The following is a 19,722-nucleotide window of genomic DNA, read 5'->3' as shown; positions in this document are numbered from 1 at the left end:
TATGACCAATTTAGAACCACCAATTAACCTAAAGCCCTGCATGACTTTGGACTGTAGGAGGAAGTCAGAATGTTCAGAGGGAACCAGCAGAGAACGTGCAAACACCACACAGAAAGGCCCCAGGCTGGTTTCAAACCTAGGACGTTTTTGCTGGGCGACAACAGTGCTACTGACAGCACCACCCTGTACGTCTTTTTGATCAAGTACAAAGACAATAAAAAGCTGTGAATATATAATGTAGAATTTCATTTTGCTGCATATTTGCCGTTCTGATTTTTGCATTAAGATGGACTAGTGTATACTGTACAGGGCTGCATGAGCTGGCATATCATGTGAAGAAATAAGTAGCATGTACAACTAGCTAAGATCATACTGTGGCTTTAACCCTTTCACGCATAGTGGTTTGTATTCCAGCACACTTGCATATAAACCACTACATTGACACTGATGTGTCACTCCATACCCTGCCACCCAGTCAAAACATATGTTGTCCACCTAAGTGGACATGTAGAAAACTAAATCTTTAAAAAAATGAAGTTCAAAAATCTTGTTTGCATGCCTAAAGATGAATAAAAATAATTTAAAAAAAACCTGATTGAGGTTGTCATATGCATGCATGAAAGGGTTAAAAAGACTTTAAGCTTGACTAAGAAATGTATGTTTAATTAAAGTGAACATCAAAGTTCATGTTCATGCACTATTCGTGTGGTGGGCTATTTTGAGAACTTTGCTTTTAATAGATACGATCAATACCACAGACACAGGCTCGCAGCTTACATGTGGTATTGCAAAGACGAAAGCTATTGCTCTGTCTGTCTGCCCAAAGTTCAGGACTATAACCATACATTTTGTTTTTTTGATCCACACAGAAACAGACATGTAAAAAACAAAAAAAACAAACTGTAACACATTAACTACATCTTGCCCACAGGTTTCCTAGCAACTTGGTTCTAATGTCAAGGTGTCACCCAGCTGTGACAGTAAGTTATGGTTGAGAAAATCTGGTATAGAAGTAAAACAATTGTCCCCTGCTGTCAAATAGATGAGGAGTTACTCACAGATGGAACCTAAAATAACATCTGACGCTTAGCAGGTGCTAGTTATTTTGCATACAGGGTTCCTCTAAAAATAAGAAGGGGGAAACTCTGTATTTTTCATGACTTTTGAACATGCAGTACTGCATAGCTCTAACAGTTTTAATGGTTGTTCCTCTTTATTAGTAATGCCAAAAAGGAATTTAATAAATGAAAGAAAAACAAAACTGTCAGGTTGCTCTTTCACTGTGTCAGCACTAATAAAGAAAGAAGCAGAGGTACAGAAACAGATGCTGAATTGTAGCACTACCATGAGGACATCTCCATATCATTCAGGTGTTGTTCTATATAGCCTAAATAAATCTGCTGGTTTAGGGCTTAACCTCAAGTGTAATTTCCAGTCAGATCTTGTAATCTGAATTATAGACAGCTATCGGGGAATATTCATAATCTTTATTATTCGTTTACTAAGTGTAGGTTCAAACTGTGTTTTGTATAATGATGATTTACTTTAGTGAAGGTCATAAACCCAGTTACAGTGCAAAAGATACAATCCCTATATAAATATATAGTTAGGTTGTAAATTGAAGCTTCTCATTTTAAAATTTATGGCAATCACTGAACTTTTGGTGGTATAATGTCGTCCTATTTTTGCCTGACATAGGATTATAGCTGCTCAACAGTGCTGGGTCTTGTTTGCTAGATTTTTTTTTTCATATTATGATGCACAACTGTGCAACATGTTTGTAGCTGGTGAAACATCTGGACTGTAGGCAGGCCGGTTTAGCACTCAGAGTCTTTAGTAGTTTAGCATTGTCTTGCTAAAATATGCACAGCTTTCCCTGAACAAAACATTACATACATGGGAGCATTTATTGCTCTAAAACCTGTATATACATTTCAGCACTGGCGGTACTTTTCTAGATGTACAAGCTGCCAATTCCGCAGGCAATGATGTACCGCCATACCACTAATGGGTATGAGCACTAATAACAAGGTTGATTGTCCTCTTTAGTATGTAGAAAGTTTTATCCGTTTTTTTAAAAAAAATAATTCTGAAATAGTTCCTATAGATATATCTCATATATATATATGTATGTATAAAATATTAAGATGTAATAATGAAATTCTTGGCCAGATAACAGTAACTGTTTGTGACATTTTGCTTATTTTGAAAAAGTATATATTACACCTTAAATAAAATGCTATTACAAAGTAAGTTCTACAGCTGTATCTTATTTATATTCTGGCAAATGCCTTTGTCTTCTAGCAGGCTAACATGTTAGCCACTAGCTTTGCACATTCTGTTTAATCATGTATGTGCTTAAAGTGATTTTGGATTAGGGCTCAGTTTATAGGATTAGAACTTTCCACTAGCTGGATGGAGCCTTAAATAGAACAACCTGAAGCTGTCAGTGCTTCAGAGCTGTGGGAGAATCGCTGTTTGACGGCAAAATATTTCAGCGATAGGATCATTTCTGTTCCAGATGTGCAGGTAGGTGTAGTATTGTTGACTGGAATTAACAGCAATGTTTTTTTTAACATTTCAGCATTTGTCTTCATCAATTTTATTGTGTTAAGTCTTTATCTTTTTTTTTTTTTTTTGCCTCTGTGGGCTTCAAACTATCTATAAAAACAGATGAGAATATTAGAGAGGACATTTCCTGTCAGTGAAAACAATTTCCTGCATGTTTGTATATTGAACCATCAGAAAACAACAGAAGATTTATTTATTGATTATACCTTAAATTAACACTGTAGAGCAGATAGAAGAAAACAGAAAACTGATGTTTTTAAATCATGAAAAAGTACTGGGTACAGCTCTTTAGTAAGTCGTTTTCTCCTCCTTTCTGTTAGCCCAAAGTTATTGTTTTTAAAGCTACCCTTTATCAATTTGCCAGCTGTAATAATCTCTATTTTTATACTTCAGAAAGATAATAAAGTGTTTTAGAGCTGGGGGGGGGGGGGTTTACATTAACTTTCTATCCCAAACATTTTTAAGGCCTTTTTTGTCACGGTTCTGGGTCCGTTGGACCCAGTATTTTGTGTTCATTATGTTTTGGTACTTTTGCATCATGGATTTTCCTTTATGTTTCTCTGGTACTTGGTGTTTCAGTTATCTTGGTGTTTTTCTATATTATGATTTATGATCTGATACTGTTGTGATTATGATTATCATTTAGTAGCCTTTGGTCAGTGTCAAGTCTGTCTCTGTCTAGTCTGTGTCTTAGTAAAGTGTGTTTTGTTTCCTGTTTTACTTTGAAGGTTCTTGTTCCTGTCTGATGTTAGTATGTGCAGCTTTGTTCCCCCTGTCTCGTTAGCCCTGATCTCTCCCAGCTGTGTCTCCCTCCTGTTGCCGATTTCCCCGTTACTACCCTGTGTGTATAAGCCCTGTGTTTTCCCATGCTCAGTGTCGCGTCGTACCATCAGTTTATGCCTGTGTGTTCTTGGTCTCAGTGTTCCGTCCTCACTTTATGTTTGTTTTCCTGCCAGCAATAAAGCTGAGGTTTTTTGAGTTACATTCCATTTTCCGAGTCCTGCATTTGGATCCTCATCTCTGCCTGCCCGCACACAGAGCCTTGACATTTTTAAATAATTGTACTTTTTGTCTTTCCTTAGCGATGGCTGATGTCTTCAGAGGCCTAAACCTCCTTGAAACCCTTAAGGAATCTATTGAGAGCAATAGGTTATCAGATGTTAAGGATGCAGTGGAAGACCTCCTTATCAGCAGGATCAATTTGGGTGTGGTGGGGGACCGTGGGGAAGAAAAAGCCTCCTTCATGAACTCCCTCCGTGGTCTTGGGGCTGGCGACGATGGAGCAGCTCCTTCTCCAGCCTCTGTTCCTCCAGATGGTTTAGCAGGCTACCCTGACCCCAAACACCCTGACTTTCGCCTGTGGGACCTGCCACCTGTTCCAGACATATCTCCATTTGAACCAGAGGGATACATGGATAGATACAAGTTCCTCCGCTACAATGCAGTCTTTATGACATCCACACAGACAGTCCAACCCAACAGTGTAGATGTTTTCTTGGAGGCCCTTTCCCTGCAGCGACAAACTGTGTATTTCATTCTCTTAGCTTCAGTTAAAGATTCAGAAAAGATCCTGGAAGAAAAAAAGAAAGCCAGTCTGGAAGTGCTGAAATCAAAGGGTATGGCACAGCCTAAAGTCTACCTGGTTGCACCAGCCACCCTGGAGAGGTTTGACTTCCCTACTCTGTTAGCAGATATGAGTAATGATCTTCCAGAGATCAAGGCACACGCCCTTGTCTTAGCTCTTCCAACACTCACCTCAGCTCTGGTCACTCAAAAAAAGGAAGCATTTAAAGCACTAGTATGGGCAGCTGCCTCACTGTCAGGTGGGGTATCCGCAATTCCTGTTCCCCTTGTTGCATCTATGGTGGATTCAAGTATAGGAGTGCGAATCTTGACCAAAGCACGGTTATCTCTTTGCCTGGATAATGAGTCCGTGGAGCGATTAGCCCGACAGAGAGGCATGGAACCTACAAAACTCAAAGAGTTACGAAACTGTGTGTTGTCAGTAGAGGTTAGCAAGGGTGAAGTGAAAAGGAGGTTGGCGGCAGCAGAGAAGGACTTGGCCACTGTTTCGTCGAAGCTGCTGGAGATGGCGATGCCTAGAAATGCCCGTTCGGTCAGCCGCTCCTTTGCTGCTATGCTGCAGGCTTTAAACAGTGCTATTGATGAGATGGCAGCTGATGCTCAAAACATACTAGCGGCTGCTCATGCAAAGGGGAAATGAAGTCAATTTTTTTTTCTTCATGTAATGTTCAAAAGTGTATATTTTTCATTTATAATACAAAAGTACACTGTTAACACCATGTGAGCATAAATTCTGCAAATAAATGCCAAGCACTTTAAGATTCTCTGTGCTTGTCAATACAGTGGTGTACACTTGAGAAGTTATTTATTTGTAAAAAATGTTTGGAATCATGTATGATTTTTGTTCCACTTCTCACGTGTACACCACTTTGTATTGGTCTTTCACGTGGAATTTCAATAAAATTGATTCATGTTTGTGGCTGTAATGTGACAAAATGTGAAAAAGTTCAAGGGGGCCGAATACTTTTGCAAGCCACTGTAAATACTCACAAAACAGAAGCTTTCACTTTTAATAACCATGCTTTAAATAGATGAAGTGGGAGGAACTGAATGTGTACTGTAACAAGCTTGTTGAAAACTTCATCTTCAGATTCTCCTCTAGCTTGACTGGGCATGCAAATATATTCAAGGTTTTAAGTCAACTGTGAAAACTTCCTTTTTGCTACTTTAGGAGGGGGTCATGCATTCTACATACCCTAACTGGATCCTCTAAGGTAAGAATAAGCTTTGGTCTGAAAACCTCTTCCTTGTTCCTTTTACTGCCTATTTCAAGTTGTCAGTAAGTATGTAATCTCTGTCTGTACTGGTTCATCACCGCTGCAATGGTTATTGTCTTCTTTTTTTTTTATAGAAAACCTGAAGTTTTGAGTTGAATTATTTCTGATCTGGATTCCAGTTTTCCTTTGAAACATTACCCTTATATCCACAGAACAATGTATTCTTTCATTCTTCTTTCTTCTTATGTGTGTGTAATGAATTGTTAAATGCATAAGTGACGCAAAAGTACTCTATCAATAAACCAACAGCACTATAGTGATGCGTTAAAAACAATTTTTTTCTCCAAAGAACAAAATTTAAATTGCACTGCTGTAGATGTGTGATAAAAATGACCCAAGTGTAACCATTTAATTAACTATAAGGTTTCAAGAAGCAACAGCTTTCTGAAAGCTGTAGCAAACAGGAAGAAGGAAAATCCTGACAGTCACGTATTTGCACTGAAAACAAAAAGCTACCTTGTTATAAGTTGTAAAGCTTACAGTATGACTCAGTTCCATAAAAAAATATTCTTTGTTTTTTGTTGCAGAAATCAAGCTTTAGTTCTATGTGATAATGACAGGTCACACCCTTTGGTGGTTGATTTTGCTGTTTCTAATACAAAGTAGGTGTTTCATTACTCCATAATTAGTGCATTGTTTCCTTTTAACATCTGATTAGGGTCACATTTATTAACGAACTTTCTCACTGGTTTTTGTCATCGCTATAGGGTTTTCTTGTGAAATTCATCCTAAAAATCCCTTCAAATTACAAGACTCTAACTTGACAGCTACAGAGGGGTCCTGCATTGAAATCAAATGTCAAACCATAAAATCTGTCAGTGATGGTCCGGCGTCCTGGTTTTGGATGAAGGATGCAGTTTGGATAAATGGCAGTTTTAGTGCCACTACTATTTTCAGTTCTTCTGAGTCAAAACATCCTGTCAATGCACACTTTGCAAAAAGGGTGAAATATGTCGGCTCTCCACCTAGAAGTTGGAAAAATCCTCCTTCCTCACTGTGTAGTATATTAATTCGCGACCTGAATAAAACTGACACTGGAAACTATTCTTTTAGATATGTAGGAACATCTTCAAGTGATATTTGGACTACACAACCATTTACGAACCTCACAGTCACAGGTAAGAGCAAAGATCAGAGTGCTGAAAGATATACTGTTTTCATGTTTTATATTTTAGAGTACAAAACACTGAACTGAGCTGCTGTGGTTACAGAAAAAATCTGATTGGTTAAAATAATTTGATAGATAAAAAAAAAAAACAATGCCTTTTTTAAACTGAAGAAATTGCAACATAGAATTCATACATAAAATTTGGTCAGAAAAAAGTCATTTCACATATTTTATTTCATTAAGATGATAATAATGAACGATTTCTTGTGTGAGAACTCCATTTTCGGCACCTTATTTGCATTCCCCTTGGAAATATAAGTAAAGTGATCCCTTAGGTTTCATTTAATGGAACATAGTACAGATAAACAATACAGCTATATGCATACTAGCCATATTTAGCTAACACCTGATATTCCAATCCTCATGAGTTTTAACTAAGCTAGTAACATCAATGTATGATCCTGCAACAGTTTTTTAAATCTTCAGGGAGCAGCCTTATATTATTTGTTCCTAAAACAAACATATTTGTAGGGCTTGTATGCTATACTTTTAGATTTTATCACATTCCTGTTGTCTCTACCTTTACATTTGCAGAAAATCCATGTCTGCTCACTTTTGAGGAACCAAAAAACGTGACTGAAAATGGCAATGTAACACTTACATGCTCCACATTAAGCTCCTGTACTTCAGGCCTAAAAATTGAAGGTCCTTCGGCATCACTTTCCCAAAGCAAACCAGAGAACCCTAAAAAGACCACACTGAGTTTTAAAGTCACTTGGGAGGATGATGGGAGGATGTTTTCATGCCAAACAGAGAACAATACAGATCCATGTTTGATTCGGAATATCAGCCTCACTGTAGGATGTAAGTTCATAACTGAAAGTTTATTAATGTCATTTCTACTGAAGTGTGGACCTAATTACTACTTTTGTAAAAGATATGAATGATGTTAAAGAGTCTGAGGACTAAGGGAGTAAAATTATTACATTACTTTATTACAAAAATTAGATTATTAAATAATAAAAATTTGAACATTTTGTTAGCTGCCATTATTTCTCTGATAAAAATGAATCTGTGAAACATCTGTTACTACTGTGTCAGAGTCAGATTAGAAGAAAGTGATAAAAAAAAAATTGATTTAAACAGATCTGCCACCAGAAAATGATCTTGTTCTGCTGCAAGATGCAAAATAGAAAAGTAGTGTGTTTCTGTTTTTTCTAACTCATTTCAGAAAACCTGAATTGGTACAGTGTGACACCTGCGTTGTAATAAATGTGATTAGCTATTTTCACCTTGCTGCATTTGTAAATATATGAATGTATCTGAAATCCAATACTTGTTCTATTCTGTCTATTTCATTTGTGTAAACAATCAACACACGGTGTACCTGTATGCACACTATTTGCTAATCTGTATTGATTTGCCTTTTGAACAGATGCTCCCAAAGACATGTCTGCAAATATAAGCTCTAAAGTTGTAAAGGAAGGAGAGTCTGTCAGTTTCACTTGCTCTGCTAAAGGACAACCTGAGCCCACTTTTACATGGACTAAAGATGGTCGAGATCTTGACTCAAAGGCCAATTGGATGATCTCATCAATTACTGCATCACAGAATGGATCATATATCTGTAAAGCTGTAAACAAATATGGGAGTAAAGAATTAGTGGTGACTGTCGGGGTTATTTGTGAGTATTGTTTCACATTAATTATATTGATCTATTCTTACAAATTTTTAGCAAATGTCTGAATGCCTTTTAATGGGTTTGTATCTCAGTGGTTTAAACTTATGTTGGTGCAGTTTAAGATATTGTCGTTGTATTTGGCATAAGCCTTTATTTTTTATGAGAATCCTGTATTTTAGCATTTTTTTAGTTCTGATTCATCAGCCCAGTATTTTCAGCGCTGATTATTACAATGAATCAACTTTACCAAATACTGACATCTTCTGTTATAGATGCCCCTGATGTTGACATAGAGATTTCACAGAAGTCTGAAAGAAGTCCAAAAACGATTATACAAGGAGATAAAGTCATTTTTACATGTTCTGTAAAGAGAAGCAACCCACCACCAGACTCTTTTACTTGGCAGAAAGACAAAACACATATTGATTCAAAACAGAGAATTGTTGTTGAAAACATACAGCCAGAAGACAGAGGTAAATACACATGTAGTGCTGAGAACACTGTGGGCTCTGGATCAAAAACTCTTCAACTTACGGTTCAATGTAAGTTTTAAACCTCTGTGTTCCATATGTCTATGAACATAACAGAGAAAATAAAAATAAATTAGTGTTGATGCTGTATTGACTGTTTCAGTATCAAAAGTATTCTGAAAGTTATTTACTGTTTTCCAGACAAACCAAGGAAAACTAACATTTCTATCCATCAAACAAGTGTGAAAATTAATACAACCGCAAAATTCACTTGTTTAACTGATGCATATCCAGCCCCTTCAAGCTATTCCTGGTTCCATTATAAGCAGACTGACATCCCCCAGAAGAAGATGCTCATGGTTTTCATAGAAACTCTTCACTTAGAAAAAGTAAAAAGAGCAAATGAAGGATGTTACATATGCAACGCGAGCAACAGCATTGACACAGGGGACACTAGTGAGCCAGTGTGCATAGAAGTATTGTGTAAGTACTCTGCTGACATATTAAAGTTTCTCTGCACTTTGTTTTAGAACTGATTCCCTTTATCAATCAGTACCATCACAGAGAAAAAAATGCATTCATGCTTTTTCAGATTAATGTGATTATTACTGTTGTAGCATAGCGTTAGATGAAGCTGCACTTGCCTAATGATAATTAATTAGTATGTTAACTGTCAAGCAAACTAGTCTGTGTCAAATTAGATATTTTAACCCAAGTAAAAGCTCAAATTTGACTTAAACTGCAACTTTTATACAAAGAAAATAAAAACATGCTGCGTCATTTAGTGAATGCTGGTTCAGCATAGAGCTGACATTCTGTTTAAGGACTGATCTTGTAATATCATTCAGCATGTTAAAAATGATGCTCACAGGTGCTTCCTCTCCACAGTTCCTCCCAATCATACCAATCTGTACATGACTGAGTTGGTCACTGAAGGCGACCCTGTCGAAGTCAACTGCACTGCTGAAAGTTTCCCACTGCCAACTTTCACTCTGGCAAGATATTCTAAATCAAATTCTCAGACTCCAGAATGGAGTTTAACTTTAGACAACTCCTACAAATTTAAGGCAAATTCAACAGACGCAGGCGTTTACACCTGCAAGGCCTCAAACAGCGAAGGAAACCAGTGGAGCTCAAAAAAGCAACTGGTGGTGAATTGTAAGCAATTGAGTGATGCATGTCTTTGTCATATATATGTTACATCCAACACAATTATATTCTGATAATATTCAATCATCTAATAACTAGACAATATCTTAAACTAAAATGTGGTTTTAGTACAATTTCTCAGGCAGTAAAGTTTAGCTGTTCCATACTTTCAAGCTCCTATTTTTTGTTTTTTTACAAAAGACACATCATCAGCTCAGGAAACGAGGTTCAAGAAACATGAGGCATTGTTGCAATATATTAACTACTGTTGTTTTTCTTGATTAACAGATTAGATTATTTTACTGCTGAATTTCAGCTATAATAGAATTTGAGTTGTAAATAATTTAAATATTAAGGTTGTGATTTTACAGAAAGATCTTGTGATTAAAAACAAACAAATAAAAATATCATCTCATTTCTTTGTTTATAATTTGCGTTAAATACAGATAGCCCCAGAGAGGTGAAAATAACAGGTCATCCTGATCTTATTGTAAAAGAGAATGAGTCATTAACACTGGATTGCAGTGCCAACTCGTACCCATCAGTAAGCTCCTTCACCTGGATGAAGATGATCGATGGGACGATGGAAACCACTATAAGCACTGGGACACCGTTCATTGTGGATTCTGCCAGTGTCTCTGACAGCGGGAAGTACCGCTGTACGGCCACAAATAAAATTGGAACGGGGAAATCAGTGCAAGTTGAAGTTAAAGTTAAGCGTGAGTACACTTGAATATTTCAGTCATTGTTTCTCACCAACAACAGAGTATCCACACGTCTAATACTTTGCTTTGTAATTATTTACTCATTTCATCTAAACTTCAAATATGACATGGACTCTAACAAGTGGTTGATTTTACTGGTTTTAGTTTTTCATTCTGGGATAAGTAAAATGCTTTAGAAAGGTCATTCAGGTTGTGCCGCATGTGCACTTTGGACCAGCAACTAAGGGATATGAGAAAGGAACATTTCTAACTCTACATGAAACAGCTTTGAATAGAGCAACTGTACATTGTCTTTTTAAAACTTTCCATATTTAGCTATTCTGTCTTTTTTTGAAGTCATTATTTTGCGTTTCCTTTTCTTCTCTGTTCCTCTGTTTAGATGGTCCAAAATTCACAAAGATTGAAAAAGAAAAGGAAGAGCAGCATGATGAACTGACAGGAGTGAAACTGAGGTGCATCAGTCAGTGCTATCCTGAAGTCACGCAATATTCATGGTACCAGAGGATAAACAAAAAAGAGAGCAAAAATGTAGCAAACGGTACGGATATTTTTGTGAGATCAGACCAGCCTGGGGAGTACTACTGCGTCGCAAAAAACGAAATTGGTGAAAAATCATCTGAGCCAATCAAGCTATTTGACGGTGAGTGAATTCCAAAGGCATTGACCTTTATCTCTACTGTGCATTGTTTTTATATAATAATACATTTAAATTATATTTTCCTTTTTTAAATACGTACATAAAACTTTGTGGCAGTGTAGAGTGGGGTCATGTTAACAAGCCATCAACATTTGTTTTAACAATATTACATTATTTAATAAGCTCAACTTATTCATGTCCAGGTATTTACAACTCAGTGCCTATTATCCATCACCTACTCCTGCATAATGTCTGTGTACTCAAAGTAAACATGTGTCAGGTTACCCTTATTTGAAAAGTACATTTAAACAGAACAAAGAAAAAAAATCATACACACAATGTGTGTATGCCCTTAAAAGTAACACTGCCCATTGAACTGTCTTGGTGGAGGTTTGTGCTCTTTGGGTGCTTTTTGTTTTTCTGTGCTACCTGTTCACAAATCTCTCTATATACTGATGTTCTGTCTCTTCTAACCACAGACACAGTTATGAAGATTGTGGCGGTCTTCTCGCTTTGTCTTATTTTTCTAATTGTATGCATACTCATCTTTTTGTACAGGTAATATACAAAGTAAATAACAAATAGTTTCCATTAGAGAAACGTGTTCGGGTGATTGGCCTGTATGACTGCTCTTCTGCCCCTTTGTTTACAGACGCAGAAGGAACAATTTAATTCAACAAAGAAGTACAAATGTGTGGTCCTGGAGTAGTTTTCTGGTATTAACTCATATGTTAAATCTTTTGAATTGTTAGTGAAATGAAACAAAAATGATGCATTTCCATCTGTAAACTGAATCAGGGTTCCTGGAATGGAGTCAGCAGGAGCAGTGGGAATCAGAGTGGTTTGGCAGAGCCGTTCAGGAGCAGAGATGACCTCTTGCTAAACCATCCATGTCAACCAAATGCCCAACGACCCCAGCGTCATCCAGACAGCACGTAAGTCTGCAGCAGCTCGCACTGTCCAGCTCAGAACAAGGGATTCATTGTTGGCAGGGGAGCTGGGTGCTGCTGCTCACTCTTTCGTCAAAGCACCCATTTAACATCATTCAGTTATGAATGGCACACCCAGAGTCTGCTCAGCTTTTGAATGGTTCTGATTCTGAATGTGCATTTTTTATTTTTAACATCATTATTTTTCCACAGGACTGCATCCAACGTGAACACTGTTTACTCTGCTGTGAATCTGCCCAAAAGCAAACAGGTGATCCAATCATATCAGTGCAAGCTCAACAAAGACAAATCCATTTAAAATGTTTCAGTACTTTAGGGGCTCTGTAGAAAATAATAAAAGTCAAGAGTAGTTTGTAAAGTTTTATCTCCACTAATCCAGCCTTGTGCTTATGCTGTCCCTTACTGTTAATATATATCTGTCAGTATAGTTATTAATTATCCTTCATGTAAGGCATGAATGAACTGATTCAGTTGCTACTCTACATTCATTGACAAGTTCTCTCTGCATTTGCTCAGGCTGCCTCTGCACAAAACCCAATCAAAGGACATGGTGGAAACATGGGAAATGATTCTCTCAACTACGCTTCTGTGTTCTTTGAGAATAGAAAAAAGTGAGAATTCAGTTCTGTATATAAAAGGAGCCTAAATGATATGTTATTACATGACTTCTTTTATGACTATATGTTTTCCCCAGGGATTCAGAGGAGGATGCTGAGTACTCTGTGGTGTCAAAGCCTAAGAAGTCAAAAGTGGTAAGAAAGCTCAAAATGCCTTTTCCCCCCTGTATCTCATTCAGTTTATTAGCTTATTTCATTGTATTTGTATATCATATAATCATTGTATATGATATACAAATACAAATAAAAATCATTGTAGCAAGGAAAATTAAGTTAAGGCAAAGTAAAGAATGAAAATGATCTTCAACAAGGGTTATTTTTGTACATCAAATCCAGACACTGTCAGAAATTATGACACCGTTTTGTCACTTTTTGTCATCTAGACAGAACAAGAAGTGCAGGAGGACTATGAGAACATCGGCGAAGAGCTTCCACCCAAACCTCCATATACATATAACTTTGACTCAGAGACAGATACCAGTGAAGATGAGGTGGAGGTCAACTATGCTCATGTGAACATTAAGCCAAAGTCTGGCCACCAGCGAGACTCCAGCAGCAGCAGCAGCAGCGAAGATGAAACTCAGTACTCTCAGGTCAAAATTTGACTAAAAATGCTTTGATCCTATTCAGACATCTCTGCCAGTTTGTGCCATGGACGTTCTGAAATATATTTGCCAGGCTAACTATACTGAACAAGGCTTGTATTACCTCATTGTTTCTTTTTTCCTTCCTGGGATATAATTTTAGCTTCCCTTTATGTATAGTAATAAGTCCCCACAAGTACACAAACCTATCTTTTTATCATAGATGTAAGACTGTTGGGGAAGTGTATATGGATAAGTGATAAAATGAAATGACTGCTGTTGTAAAATTGTGCTCCCATCCTCCTGCTGAGTTTTTTAATGTATATATATCTGTCTTGAAATTAAAGTACTTTACTGTATGCATAGTTCCATTTCATAACCTGCTTTGACACAAGCTGTTGTTTGATGGCAAACTTGGCTGCAGGGCCAGTTACTCTTTTAATCACATAATAATTATGCATTACAAAGTTGTCAATAAAAACAAGTGCCTAACAAGTTTTAGGTTGTACCTGCTTCTTACACACTCCACAAAGGTTTTTTTAGAATTAGACAAAGGTTAGTCATATGCATATAGTTAAAGATTCAACCTCAGCATACAGATATGTCTTTTTTTTCTGTCATGCTATTTTTACTAGTAAGACAGGAGAAGAATTTACAGACGAGGATCAAAACCAGGGCCGGAGGGAATGTCCAAACTCCTGGGCTTCTGCTGTCAATTCCTCTAAAGCTAAGTGACCACTTTCTCATCAACCCTTCATGTAAGTCCCTTAGCATCTTTCTTTCTTCCAAAATGAGCATCTGCAAGTGTTTCTTCCTACTTTGCATCTCCTCCATTGCTTGGTGCTTCTCGATGGATCTCAGAATCCACACCAGTCTTAGAGACCAGGCCTTTGATCTCACCTTCCCCGAGCTTGCCCTCTGACCTGGCCTGAAGTTGAGCAAAGTCCACATCAGCATAATGGAGAGAGTCATCCTTGTATTCTGCTGCTTCTGCCTCAAGAATGGCTTTATTGACATAAATCACATCTGCCTTTGAAGAGTTAGTCTACAGAGAAACCACAACAGTGTGTTTCAGTAACACAGAAAAGATGTGTTTTTTTCTATTTCAATAATGAGGTTCACTTTAACTGTGTTTTTTTAAGAGCATATGTTTTGGCATACTATATTCACATTTACTATGCAAGAAAACGTTCATTTTATCATTCAAACAGGACACACCATTAGCTCAGAGAGTCAGAATATGTTTTGGAATCTAAAGAGCTTGGAAAGAAAGACGTCTGGAAGTTTCTTGAAGACGTTTCTTCTCTCAGCCGAGAAGCTTCTTCCTCTTTCCAAGCTCTTTAGACTTGGTCTTTAGACTACGATGACCTGGATGACTGAGAACCTTCACAGACAATATGTTTTGGTGTTTAAATCACACTAACACATTGGCAAGTACACAGGAAGAGCTGGAGGCAAACTCATTCTACCACAGGTGGGATTTTTTTCTTCATCTAACTCATATATATGCATCAACATAAACTCACCTCATTGGTGACTAAACAGTCTGAAATATCCACAAGTCCCTTGTCAAGTGAAACATTGCCCTTCCTTTTCCTGCAACCATCACAGAAAGGTGAAAGGTTTAATTCACATTAAAAATTTTACATTGAAATATGCTTTAGGAAAAATACTTTCTCCTTGAAAATTCCTTGCCACAAGGTTAAAAACTCTAAAAGTCGTTATCCCCCTGATAATGTTTTGATTTTGTCACAATTCGTGTATTACACGTGTGTGTTTTCAGCTTCAAGGTGGGCAGATAAAGTTTCATCAGAAGGCTGCCTTGTTAGTAATGATTTGTGGCAGCTGTGGTTGCTCTATAATTAGTCAGCTTACAAAAGGAACCTTGAAATATGTCTGTTATATGCATTTTTGATTATACATGATAATCGTAACCTACTTTGAAAATATCTGGTACCAGTGTTCTGTGTTCCTCACCTGTAAAGGCATATCAGTAGCGGTATGAAAACCAGCAACATCCCCAGTGCTCCCACTCCAGAACCAATCAGCAAAGAAAGAGTATGGAGGACTTAAAAAAAACAAAACAGTCATATCAATCACTAAAAGATGCAAATGACACAACAGAAAAGCCAGATATAAAATGAAGCTTCCTAGAGATTTCTTCACCTAGCTGAGTTTCACTGGAGGATATATTGAAAGCTATACTATCAGACCCCAGGGAGTTGCTGCTCAGACAGACCAGAGAGGGCATGTCTTGGCCCAGGTAGTACAGAGTGATGATGCTCCTCACGCTCGTGCTCCCCAGATTTACTTCCCGAATTGGGATATCAGCAGAGTGATTGACAAGCTCGCCAGCCAGCTGCCAAACCAGGGAGGGAAGCGGGTTCCCCTGAGTGTTACAGGTACATCGGATCTGGGACAAAATCTTCACACAGCGGGAAGAAAATAGGATCTCTGGAGCAACTGAGACAAAGAAGGTAATGGGTTAACTAGGCTTATGGGCGTTTTTCTTGGGGAAACATAAAGGCTTCAAAGGAATGAAAGCAAGAATAAGAGTCTTACATGTGACATCAATGCTGACAGGCTCTGAGCATTCAGCTCCATGGACATTAAGAGCTTCACAATGATATTGATCATCTGAGAGTTTGGTCACATTGAAGGTGAAGTGTTGCTCAAAGCCCACCGCTTCCTTTTTCCTTCCTGCCACCTGGAACCAGGTGAAGTTCACCGCTGCCGGATTGGCGATGCTTGTGCAAGTCAGAGTCACAGAGCTGCCATCCAGCACAGGACCAGAAGGGTCAACAGACACTGAAGTATTTTTAGGAGGATCTGAAAGGAAAATAATGTTCCTTGTTAGTATTGCATCCAAAGACTTTTTTTTACTTGTTTGGGAATGCATATTCAGCCTTTCAGAAAATATATAAATTAGGATGTTCTGGTGCAAGTTTTAGGGCAGAAAGTTATTAATTGATATGCATAATACTTTTTTCTTTTTCATTGTGATTCATATTATTCCTTTTTGATAGAATTAAATGTGTTTTGCTTTGGGGGGGCTTTAATCATACTTTTCTGTACTCTTACAGCTTGATGAGGACACAAATTAAACAAAACAGCTACACATACATTCAGACACTGGCACACATGTGGACACAGTGGAGCTCAGTCATGATGGACTCAGAAGGTTTTGAGGTTGTCACGCAATATGACAATGTGTTACTGTCCATAGCTCAGACACTAGTGTTGCCCTGTTAACAAGTCTTGGCCCCAGATCATGTTGGGTTGAGCACAGCTGGATATACAGTAGAGCCATGTTCAGGACGTGAGCACACTGGAGAAATACAGTTCTGTTGTTTGTTTTCGGTGTAAATCAATGTCTTTACTGTGTTAAATTAACTCACACTGAATGTCCAGCTGAATTGCTGCTGACGTTTCCTCTCCCAGATCATTTTTGGCTGTACAGTGGTAATCACCGCTGTGGCTGGTGTCGGCACCGTCTATGACCAAGACTGGTCCGGGCTCCTTATCCATCTCATTATCTCTGTACCAGGTGTAGTTGGTCACTGGTGGGTTAGAGCGGCTCTTACAGATCAGAGAAACAGAGCTGCCCTCCAGAACTGGACCAGTGGGATCGACGATTACTGTTGTTTCCCTCGGGGAAACTGGAAAAATAAACAAGCATGGGTTCAGTCTATGCTGTGATCCAACATTTATAATCTGTCTTTTTGTTTCAGGCTCACTTACACTGTACGTCAATCTGAGTGATAGAAGAATTCTGGCTTCCATAACTGTTACTGACTCCACAAAAAAACTGACTGTCAACTTCTGACACTGTGGCTGAAAACCTCTTCTTTGATCCCACCACTGACACCTGATCTCCATTCACTTTGTACCAGCTGTAGCTGTCCACGGCTGGATTTGCATTAGTGTTGCAGGTCACGGTCACTGAGCTGCCTTCTTTTACAGGACCAGAGTAACTAACGGATGTGTTATTTGGAGGATCTGTAAGAGAAATATGAAATTGTTAATACACAATCTATCTGCACAGACAGATTTTTTGGGCCACTCATAACCAGTGTCAAGCCTACAACTGGAATGATAAACATTTGTCTTTTCACATCAGCAAAACTGGATTTGTGTTTCTGGAGACCTGCCAAATGTTTACAATGTAACCAAGGGTCTATCCCAGCTGTAGCGCTTGATTGCAACTTGATTGAATGGCAAAACTGAAGCTCATTGAAACAGAGTGACTTTTGAAACTATACAAAAACAAACTTAAACCATCTGATTAGATGTTCTTTTATTATCCTGGAGAAGACCAAATCAGATAATATCAGACCATAAATAAAATCATGTTATGGCATGAATGCAAACAATAAAAGAAAAGGTGATAAAATATACTCACAAAGAACACTTAGCGTCAGAATTTTTTCATACAGAAGGTCACTTTTCCCAGCTTGTCGGTTATAGACGGCAGTGCAAGAAACTTTTTGTTCATTGTGAAGGTGAGAAGCAGTGAAGTTCATCACAGAGGTCGCAGGATTAGCTTCCACTTCCTCCTCTGTGTCACCTAAAGCGGGCGACCATGTCAGAAGTGGAGGAAGAATGGGACAGTGAGAAACAGCAGAGCAGGTCAATGTCACTGCAGTTCCTTCTTCTACCTCCAGGTTCAATGGAGTTATGGTAGGTTTAGGCAGTGAATCTGAAAAGTAGAACAATACAAAAATGACATAATGACCTAAAATGTAGTAAAGATGTGGCTTTATGTGTAGAATAGCAAGAGGAGGGGACAAACTTTGAGTGGATATGAGGACACTTGAAGGAAAGTTAAACTTCAAATCATTGTCACACTGCAGTCTGAAGTAATAGTTGTCATAATGGCGTGGTGGCATGTTGTTGAAGATGGTGGTGCAGTCTTTGTCACGCAGGATTCCAGTCAGGTTTCCTTGCTGGATATTTAAGCTTCCACTTGCACCAGTGAGGCTGGAATCAAACACCGGAGTTCTACTCCAGCCTTTCTTCCAGATAGCTTTACATGAATCATCCAGGAATTCCTCCCATTCTGGGGGCAAGGTGAATCTGCAGCGGATCAACACGCAGGATCCACTCAGTGCTTCTACAGTCTGAGGCAAGAAGACTGCCCAGTTTTGGCATAAGCTACCTGAGTTGAAGCAGCAGAAACATGACATTAGGTATGGTAAAGTAAACATTCTAATTACTGCCAATGTAAAGGTTCTGCATTTGCATCTACATATGTGGAAAGACAGATAAGTCCCTAGCAACATGACTGAAATTAAAATAACATACCTTGAAGTAGACTGCATATAAAGAAAACCTTTATTGCAACCGTCATATTCGTCTGATGATCCGAGTGAGGTACTGGAAACAGGACACTTTTATTGCTTGCTATAAATGTTATTGTATGGCTAACATTCAAACATAGTCTTTAGGACAAGCTGAGAGTCACACTATTTCCATTTTACAAAATGTTGATGTTTTGCTGAAAATAACTGAAATATTGTTTTAAGCCTGTGAGACTTTGTTTGCTTCATTGTTTATGTAATTATTCCCCTTTTTGAAGGTAATAATTAACTAAAATGGTAAATGATGAAAAAGAGGAAGCAATATAAAAATCATCCATGATCTTATTCTTTATCCTCAACAGTATTTCATATAATATTTAGTACTTTTATTAAGGTAACAGTCTTACCTTAAAAGCCAACAGAAGTGTTCAGCATACAGTGTCTTTTCTGGAAAGAAAAAAAAAAGTTTTAAAAAAACTAATTTGAGGTCACAAATCCTGAGATCATTTTAAAGTATACAATCATAAAAATAATATTAATAAAGTTAAAATGAAGGGTTTACAAGCATTAAAGCATCAGTAGTAGTAATCCAACAAGTGAGTCATGTCAGACTGGTAGTGTGTCTGGATGTCGCACACAGCTCTTGTCAGATGTGTCCGGGGAGTGGCGTGTAGCAGAACAACAAGGTTTTGATACTCTCTCTGTATTTCAGCTGTTTTAACCAAGTGCAGAATTGTGCATAATAATGCATTATTTGTATAATGCATTTGATCCCACTGAGAGCTTGAAATGGGAAAGAAAGGTGAATTATGAGCTGATGTTAATATTCTATGACACAATAAAGACAGAATAAAGACAGTTCTGGTACCTTGTACCAGCAACGTGTACCTAATAAAGTGCCTGGTGAGTGTACACAGTGATGTACTTGGAAATAGCTCGACACTAAACTGATTTTCAATGTTATGTTTTTCAGGAGCAAGGGTGATATACAGAACTGCAGTAACTACAAAAGTCAGCAGAAGCAAGACGTGTGTGGGCAAGGGAGACACGTGGAAAGCTGAACATGTTA

General features: G+C 38.0%; 3 protein-coding genes across 4 annotated transcripts; 2 read left to right on the top strand and 1 right to left on the bottom strand.

The window, feature by feature from the left end:
- Positions 1 to 2,420: 2,420 nt before the first annotated feature.
- On the top strand, positions 2,421 to 5,688 carry irgq2 (immunity-related GTPase family, q2). The gene is made up of 2 exons (XM_082551406.1): positions 2,421 to 2,529; positions 3,654 to 5,688. Exon 2 carries the CDS (start codon positions 3,656 to 3,658, stop codon positions 4,793 to 4,795), a length of 1,140 nt encoding a protein of 379 aa, XP_082407532.1. The 5' UTR covers positions 2,421 to 2,529; positions 3,654 to 3,655; the 3' UTR covers positions 4,796 to 5,688.
- On the top strand, positions 5,268 to 13,848 carry LOC309717099 (B-cell receptor CD22). The gene is made up of 17 exons (XM_082551383.1): positions 5,268 to 5,369; positions 5,960 to 6,034; positions 6,140 to 6,550; positions 7,135 to 7,404; positions 7,976 to 8,224; positions 8,494 to 8,763; positions 8,893 to 9,174; positions 9,580 to 9,849; positions 10,287 to 10,559; positions 10,945 to 11,205; positions 11,682 to 11,760; positions 11,855 to 11,918; positions 12,001 to 12,137; positions 12,345 to 12,402; positions 12,669 to 12,763; positions 12,847 to 12,904; positions 13,153 to 13,848. Exons 2-17 carry the CDS (start codon positions 5,986 to 5,988, stop codon positions 13,372 to 13,374), a joined length of 3,048 nt encoding a protein of 1,015 aa, XP_082407509.1. The 5' UTR covers positions 5,268 to 5,369; positions 5,960 to 5,985; the 3' UTR covers positions 13,375 to 13,848.
- On the bottom strand, positions 13,750 to 19,435 carry LOC309717103 (B-cell receptor CD22-like). Of its 2 annotated transcripts, none has more exons than XM_082551392.1 (12): positions 19,216 to 19,435; positions 19,061 to 19,100; positions 18,658 to 18,729; positions 18,146 to 18,511; positions 17,756 to 18,052; positions 17,095 to 17,352; positions 16,752 to 17,012; positions 15,916 to 16,182; positions 15,520 to 15,816; positions 15,331 to 15,421; positions 14,880 to 14,949; positions 13,750 to 14,281 (listed from the first exon to the last, which is right to left on the bottom strand). In XM_082551392.1, the coding sequence occupies exons 3-12, from the start codon at positions 18,701 to 18,703 to the stop codon at positions 14,168 to 14,170; spliced, it is 2,067 nt and encodes a 688-aa protein (XP_082407518.1). In that variant the 5' UTR covers positions 18,704 to 18,729; positions 19,061 to 19,100; positions 19,216 to 19,435; the 3' UTR covers positions 13,750 to 14,167. The 2 variants fall into 2 exon arrangements, with proteins under 2 accessions (XP_082407518.1, XP_082407517.1); XM_082551391.1 differs by having other exon boundaries at positions 13,750 to 14,398; positions 19,216 to 19,433.
- Between the last annotated feature and the right edge of the window lie 287 nt (positions 19,436 to 19,722).

Source organism: Aulonocara stuartgranti, assembly GCF_965226115.1.
Source record: "Aulonocara stuartgranti genome assembly, chromosome: 11".
Classification (NCBI taxonomy): Eukaryota; Metazoa; Chordata; class Actinopteri; order Cichliformes; family Cichlidae; genus Aulonocara; species Aulonocara stuartgranti.
This window is presented reverse-complemented; position numbering and strand designations above follow the sequence as displayed.

What these genes read in the sequence shown, in the direction of transcription:
- irgq2 (XM_082551406.1), top strand. Translation starts at nt 3,656, where the DNA reads ATGGCTGATGTCTTCAGAGGCCTAAACCTCCTTGAAACCCTTAAGGAA.
- LOC309717099 (XM_082551383.1), top strand. Translation starts at nt 5,986, where the DNA reads ATGACAGGTCACACCCTTTGGTGGTTGATTTTGCTGTTTCTAATACAA. An exon ending in GGTCCTGGAGTAGTTTTCTG is followed by an intron (nt 11,919 to 12,000) that starts GTATTAACTCAT and finishes AAACTGAATCAG; the next exon opens with GGTTCCTGGAATGGAGTCAG. An exon ending in TTCTTTGAGAATAGAAAAAA is followed by an intron (nt 12,764 to 12,846) that starts GTGAGAATTCAG and finishes TGTTTTCCCCAG; the next exon opens with GGATTCAGAGGAGGATGCTG.
- LOC309717103 (XM_082551391.1), bottom strand. Translation starts at nt 18,703, where the DNA reads ATGACGGTTGCAATAAAGGTTTTCTTTATATGCAGTCTACTTCAAG. An exon ending in CTCCAGTGAAACTCAGCTAG is followed by an intron (nt 15,422 to 15,519) that starts GTGAAGAAATCT and finishes GTTTTTTTTAAG; the next exon opens with TCCTCCATACTCTTTCTTTG. An exon ending in ACTGTTTAGTCACCAATGAG is followed by an intron (nt 14,399 to 14,879) that starts GTGAGTTTATGT and finishes GTTTCTCTGTAG; the next exon opens with ACTAACTCTTCAAAGGCAGA.